The sequence below is a fragment of the Notothenia coriiceps genome, unplaced genomic scaffold (genome assembly GCF_000735185.1).
Source record: "Notothenia coriiceps isolate Sejong01 unplaced genomic scaffold, NC01 NC01_scaffold00025094, whole genome shotgun sequence".
NCBI lineage: Eukaryota > Metazoa > Chordata > Actinopteri > Perciformes > Nototheniidae > Notothenia > Notothenia coriiceps.
The window spans coordinates 656,935-664,510 of NW_011357795.1; the positions used below are offsets into that span (position 1 = coordinate 656,935).

At 39.6% G+C, this 7,576-nt stretch overlaps 1 protein-coding gene across 1 annotated transcript; it reads right to left on the bottom strand.

Moving 5' to 3' along the window:
• Positions 1-2,368: 2,368 nt before the first annotated feature.
• Positions 2,369-4,544, bottom strand: LOC104955974 (kelch-like protein 14). The gene is made up of 2 exons (XM_010783396.1): positions 4,391-4,544; positions 2,369-3,903 (listed from the first exon to the last, which is right to left on the bottom strand). Exons 1-2 carry the CDS (start codon positions 4,526-4,528, stop codon positions 3,763-3,765), a joined length of 279 nt encoding a protein of 92 aa, XP_010781698.1. The 5' UTR covers positions 4,529-4,544; the 3' UTR covers positions 2,369-3,762.
• Between the last annotated feature and the right edge of the window lie 3,032 nt (positions 4,545-7,576).

The window sequence follows — 7,576 nt, forward strand, 5'->3', positions numbered from 1 at the left end:
CCTCTTATATCAAAAATAAAGCAGACACTGATGTTCATTGTTTTTTTAATCTGGAGCTCGCGCCGGCATGACGCGCACTCTCAATACTAGCGCGAGCAGCGGTGGGCGGGGCGAACCCAGATCCTGAATATATGAATAGGTGCTACCAACCTCAGTTATATTCAGTCTATGTTATTAAATCAGACTAATTTTTAGTCCATCGGTTAAAAAAAACATTTAGGAACCCCAAATAAACCAAATATAAATCATAGCAATCAAGTGTGTCTCAGAGCTAAGAAAAAGTAAACTGAGGTATAAAAGATATAAAATCTGCAGAACTGTCACCCAGATGGATGTTGCACTATTATATAATTGAACACGCATAAAATGTGTGAACATATATAGTACAGTTAGATTAAACACAATGTTTCATTATGTGTGCTTTTGAACTTTATCAATGGCTAACTTCCCTGACTGTTGGGAAAGTAATGTAAACAGATCCAACATCAACAAACATGCATACAATATATATATATGCAATTTAAAAAGGCTCAAGAAAGGTAAGGGTTTCAGTAGAAAACACGTTTTATGCTCTTCTCAGACACAAAAGGTGTATCTGTGCTATATTATGCAACTAGGACAGAGAATATTTTTTCTTTGATTAAAACAGTGTAATAATGGTTCTTAATTAAAAGGTCAGTTGTGTTCATTTCAACCAATTCTGTTATTCCCTAAACTGAGGAAGAGGTGTTAGCTTTGGGAATGAGAGCGCTGGAGAAACCATCTGCTACCCCACCACTGAAGGGTAAATGAAGACTTCAAGTGCTAACTGTTTCTCTATTCATTTTTTGCCCTGGGACAGCTTTCCAAATCATTGTCTTAATCAAGGTTATAATGTTCTTTAAATATCCAGAGTCCCCAATTTAATCTATTAAAATATCTCTATAAACGGTATCTCAGAAGTTGTTGTCAGATATGTCTCTGAGGGTTTCGTGATACAAAAAACACTGACTATTTTCCAATGTACCGATGCAATATTGTGTGAATTATACATGGATTTATGTAATCTAGTTGAATCATCTCTGTGAGGAAATAATTGCCATCTTATCCCCGAGGCACGCGGCCAAGTGGATGCATGACGTGGAGACGCCAAGCAGAGAAATGGCTGCCATTGAAAGAACGGGGGAAAAAAAGATGTTAGAAATAAACCATCAGGTGTGTGTGCGTGTGTGTGTGTGTGTGTGTGTGCGAGTGTGTGGGAGGGCCATCATGCTGTTCGATGGTGAGACAGTTGGTAGTAAATGGTTGGCAAATCAAATCTGGTCTGGCTTGAGAGGCCGGCCTGAGGGTAAACATCAGGTTCCCCTTATTTTGTTTGCTGGTTCACATTTGAAAGATTGCTGTAGGGTGTGATGTTGTGTTTTCTTTTAATCCTAAACTCACATTATTAATTATCTAACCTTTTGTAAATTGAGAGTATGGAGATGAGTCTTTATTAGGTATTAGGAAATGCAAAGATGAACTGCTGGCTAAATAAATCTCTCTGACGTGAATTAATCTGCAGGCCTGCACTGTTAAAAGTGAGCTTTAGAAAAAAATGAAAGAATCCTATTCAATTAATTTAAACATCCTTATGAGTTGCGATTACCTGGCATTTGCTTTTGTTTTAGCTTCATTCTGTCAAAGTGTGAAGTTTAGTTATTTCACAGATGTTGAAGTTTCTTCTGTGTTCAGGCTTTTGGTTCATAACTCCCTTAAATTGAAGCAATTCTCACTTGAGTGGTGAACAGTTCAACCAAAGAATGCTTTTTTTTTGTCTTTCAGTTTTTTAATATCATATTTTTATGTTAGAAAACCATTCCAAGAAAAATACAAAAATGTATGGTAGAAATGAAATTTAGGAGAAATCCTAAAGTCTGTTATAGCAAAGTGTATTAACCATAACGCAGCGTCCACACAGCAGCGTGCGTTGAAGCTTGCCGGCGGGCGTGTCTGAAGCTCGACCAACAACCAATCACATGAATCTCCCGCCCCGGACACACAAGCACGCGGTTTGATTGGCTAGAGCTTGTGCCTAGCTTTGCCTCCGTTGCTCGCTTCAAAAGTTGAGAAAAGTTAAACTTTTCAAGCTTCGGTGGAAGCGTCATCAAATCAAATCATATGCCAGTACAAGCTCAAGCCAATCAAACCGTGTGCTTGTGTGTCCGGGGCGGGAGATTCATGTGATTGGTAGTTGGTCGAGCTTCAGACACGCCCGCCGGCAAGCTTCAACGCACGCTGCCAGGAAAACTTCCATTTGAAAGATGCCAAATGATCTCAAGAAAACCTGGTCAAAACATCACAGAACTGCAAAATGTATTTTAATCATCAAGAGTCATTTTATTTTTCATATTCTAAAATGCAAAGGACATAACAGGATTTGAGAATAAATCCAATGTTGAGTGCACAAAAATGTTTCACTGCAAGCGATTATGTACAAGAATGAAATCAACAAATCTTTACAGAAGTCAACAGGTACTGACAACTTTTTGAACCTAATAACGTAGATTAGACTGGACTTAGATTCATTTTATCACTTTTTTTTCAAACACAGCACATTAATAGATTTACATTTAAGTGAACTTTGCTTGCTGAATCAAAAGTTCACCATTAGTGCATTAAGGACCATTTTATGCTTGTTTGTTTTTCATACATTAAAGATTAGAATACCATCAAGGTAAATGCTATATGGCCTCATAAACAGGCCTGTTAGCAATAACTTGGAAAGATGAACAATCTCATCTGTTTACCCAAACATACCAACCATTAATACATTGGTTAGCAATTTAAAATTTGATTGTACCGCCATTTTATATTTAACATGGACATTAGTGCGTCATATGAATATTAGGAGTCAATGGTAACCCTTGAATTGTTTTGCTTGAAGCATGAGAAATATATGCCACAAACATTTGGCAAGATGTTTTTTCTGTCAAGATATACAGAAACACAACTTCAGTTTTGGTGTAAATTATCAACATAATTAGTCATAAATTAGGGCTGGGTGAAAGGACACATCCTCATAAAGATCGTTGTGTAAATGTGTTTTTTTACATTGTCCTGTTTGGTAATGGATCAGGTAGAGTTACTTTGTTTTTCTATGCATACCATGTCAGTTAAATAATGACTGCAGAAAGGTTTCTGGACATTTCCCCATTCAAGATAAAGACAACAAAACATTTTCATAACGATAAGTGCACAATACAGCCAGAGAAAAGTGATGTTTAACATGAGTGAAGAGGAATATTTATACACTTTGATCTTCATGGTTTTGGAAACTCACCCAGCCCTAGTTTAACTTAACCCCATGGGGATTTGAGACTGTTCAACCTTTCTCCCCAGTCCATGAAACAACACTGCATTTTGATGGACATATGCCTCTACTGAATACAAGATACAATGGATTTGAAAGCTATAATTCAGTTTAACACTATGCGTGCTATAGAAGAGAAGCCAAAAACACTTACTATCAGTTTAACTCAAATCAAGTATGAAACGGACCATTTCTCAGAACACAGATGAGTTTAAATACATGAGTTACACAATTATTTTCTTTTTTTTCTCAAACCTTCAGTAGGTAATAACGAAAGTGCTCTGGTCAAACCTGTAAAAAAATAATTTATACACACCCCCATCGTCTGACCGGACGTTTTGTCACAAAATTGTTGACGACTGTTGTTCTTATTGATGGTCCTTCACCCATTCACGCTCGTCACCCCCGCCCCCCCGCGGTTTGATTAATTGTCATTTGTTGAAGGGAAGGCAGGCGGGCAGAATGATGGTGGAGCAGGCGGGGCCCGCTAGGGGCTCGGCCACCTCTCCCTCCAACTCTGTCCACGTTGCTTTCTCTGGGCTGTAGCAGATGGTGGAAGACTTATACGCCCCCTGAGAAATAAAGACACAAATTAATATATTATATAAAATAATTTTATATATTTTTAGAAATGCATGTTGTCCAATAAAACGGGGACAACTTTAAAGAAGAAGTCTGGAGATTTTCTATTGTTTTTAGAGCAATGCCTGTGGAGCCAAAGCTACAAGGCTCTTATGTCCACTCTTGTGAGATGTTGCTTTATTAACATACAGTAAACAAACACATTGTATTTTAATCTGTATCAGTTTCACACAAACAATCCCTATCCTGGTAATATTAGGGCACCAGATGCAACATTTGATTTAATCCGCAGCTGAAAATAGTCCCCAACAAATCAACTTTTTTTCCTGTTTGAGTAAAACTAAAGTATTTATTCCTGACCTGTGCCACAGATATGGTCTCAAAGTTTTGTGACAATTTGATAGAACCTAAATTGTAGACTTTTGCCAGCGTTATCCTTTAAACTCAAATAATGTAATCTGATGTGTAATAAAGTACCATGCTCCAGCTGTAGCCCCCCATGAGGAAGATGCTCTCATCCAGAACAGCACAGCCCGGGCCGCTGCGACCCTCCAGGATGGGCGTCTGCAGGATGTTCCACTGGTCGGCTTTCGGGTCGTAACACTCCACCAACATTACATCTAGATGGGAAAAACCTGTTTGAGAGGGAAAGGAAAATATCTTAAAATTATGAGAGCACTTAAGCGTATTACATGCAGGCAATATTGTAGTTCCAGGTTACTGTAATTAAACTGCTTGTTTGACTTTAAAGGCCATGAAAACACATATTTGCAATCAGCCTCTCACTTTGGGTTACTTCATAAACATTTTGGTTATTTCTGTGTGTGCTGTTTTTTCTCTGTGCTCCACTCTCTGGTTTTGAGTGGGTGGGAAAAGAGTGACGTCACATATTTCTATGTCACAGTTTTGTTTGTAAATCAAATCTGATCAAACCACACAGTCCCAATTGAGTATATTAGCTGAGATTTAAACCCTTCATAAATTAAGCATGCTTTCTTTCCTTACTTTACCTTCTTTGAATTTAATGCATCATGCATTTGTAGTCAGGAACATTTATTGTTAAAGGTGGGTTAGGTAATTTTGGAGAAACCAGCTCGAGTGCGCTAGGATTTGAAAATACACAGCCGGAAAAAATCTGCTACTTCCTTACAGAGCCCCTCCTCTAACACACACGAACGCGCACATGACCAATGAGGGCAAGAGATAAGTTTGTGCACAGATGGAAGGCTGACAGGCAGGTAGGCCATCCAGTTTATTTTGATTGGTCGTACTTTTTACAGTACTACGGCTTCCACAGATGACATTTTTTAATGGATTTTTTGTCAAAACACTTAAGATATACATTGCTATCGGGATGTTAAGAGCATTCCATGGAATATAACAAAAAGTGTATTTCGAGCCGGTTTCTCAAACTTACCTACCCCACCTTTAATGAGAATTTTTTTATTAAAATGAAGCTCATCATAGTATGCTGCTAACAGGCCCCGTCACTGTATAGTAACGGTACGTCCACACGGCAGCGTGCGTTGAAGCTTGCCGGTGGGCGTGTCTGGCGTGCGACCAACAACCAATCACATTAATCTCCCGCCCCGGACACACAAGCACGCGGTTTGATTGGCTAGCGCTTGTACTGGCATATGATTTGATTGGCTGACGCTTCCGTCGAAGCTTGAAAAGTTGAACTTTTCTCAACTTTTGAAGTGAGCAACGGAGGCAAAGACCACCCACCCCATAACAATAAGATAGAAACATACAAACAGCCATATACAGTGGGGCAAAAAAGTATTTAGTCAGCCACCAATTGTGCAAGTTCTCCCACTTAAAAAGATGAGAGAGGCCTGTCATTTTCATCCTAGGTATACCTCAACTATGAGACAAAATGAGAAAAAAAAATCCAGAAAATCACATTGTCTGATTTTTAAAGAATTTATTTGCAAATTATGGTGGAAAATAAGTATTCAGTCAATAACAAAAGTCCATCTCAATACTTTGTTATATACCCTTTGTTGGCAATGACAGAGGTCAAACGTTTTCTGTAAGTCTTCTCAAGGTTTTCACACACTGTTGCTGGTATTTTTGGCCCATTCCTCCATGCAGATCTCCTCTAGAGCAGTGATGTTTTGGGGCTGTCGCTGGGCAACACGGACTTTCAACTCCCTCCAAAGATGTTCTATGGGGTTGAGATCTGGAGACTGGCTAGGCCACTCCAGGACCTTGAAATGCTTCTTACGAAGCCACTCCTTCGTTGCCCGGAAGGTGTATTTGGGATCATTGTCATGCTGAAAGACCCAGCCACGTTTCATCTTCAATGCCCTTGCTGATGGAAGGAGGTTGTCACTCAAAATCTCACGATACATGGCCCCATTCATTCTTTCCTTTACACGGATCAGTCGTCCTGGTCCCTTTGCAGAAAAACAGCCCCAAAGCATGATGTTTCCACCCCCATGTTTCACAGTAGGAATGGTGTTCTTTGGATGCAACTCAGCATTCTTTCTCCTCCAAACACGTCTCGTTGAGTTTTTACCAAAAAGTTCTATTTTGGTTTCATCTGACCATATGACATTCTCCCAATCCTCTTCTGGATCATCTAAACGCTCTCTAGCAAACTTCAGACGGGCCCGGACATGTACTGTTTTAAGCAGGGGGACACGTCTGGCACTGCAGGATTTGAGTCCCTGGCGGCGTAGTGTGTTACTGATGGTAGCCTTTGTTACTTTGGTCCCAGCTCTCTGCAGGTCATTGACTAGGTCCCCCCGTGTGGTTCTGGGATTTTTTTTTCCTCCCCCTCTTCTGACAGCCCAGCAGCAGCAGGAGACGTGGGGAGAGGGAGGCGGGGCTATTTCATCATTATCAGAAAATGATCATATAGGGCTTGCACACGGAGCCGTTGGACGCCCAGAGCGTTGCGTATGCCGGTCTACCCACCTTGGGACCCGTTATCGTTACCGTAGTCGTTTAGTGTTTAAGAAGCAGCATTTTACAGCGCGCTATGCATGGGGCCGCCTTGAGGGGGTTTCCCGACATGTCGTTTCAGTAAATTAAAGGGTGTTTCATGTTGTCGTTGCTGTGGACCTTCTTAATACCTTGGAAAATGCCGTTTAATACTTTTTAATAGCTTTAATTTTCGCTAAATTTATTTATCAACTTTTAATACTTTTTAAGACCCCGCAGACACCCTGCATTAATACAGTTAACAAGTGGAGGACAGAGGAGGCTCTTAAAGAAGAAGTTACAGGTCTGTCAGAGCCAGAAATCTTGTTTGTTTGTAGGTGACCAAATACTTATTTTCCACCATAATTTGCAAATACATTCTTTAAAAATCAGACAATGTGATTTTCTGGATTTGTTTTTCTCATTTTGTCTCTCATAGCTGAGGTGTACCTAGGATGAAAATTACAGGCCTCTCATCTTTTTAAGTGGGAATACTTTTTTGCCCCACTGTACATATTTTATACATATCTGTATATTGTATTTTTGTATTGGGATTGTTGGAAACGTAATTTCGATCTCTCTGTCTGTACACACAAACTGAAAGATTGACATTAAAGTTGACTTTGAGTACTGGTGGTTTTTCGATATAAGCATGTCTGGAAAGTCTCCATATCCCTCCATATCCCATAGTGAGATATTGAAACAAATGTTATGATGAGAACTATAGGTTGT

Coding starts and splice junctions, on each gene's coding strand:
- LOC104955974 (XM_010783396.1), bottom strand. CDS start 4,528: ATGTTGGTGGAGTGTTACGACCCGAAAGCCGACCAGTGGAACATCCTG. Junction 3,904..4,390: donor GGGGCTACAGCTGGAGCATG/GTACTTTATTAC, acceptor TTTATTTCTCAG/GGGGCGTATAAGTCTTCCAC.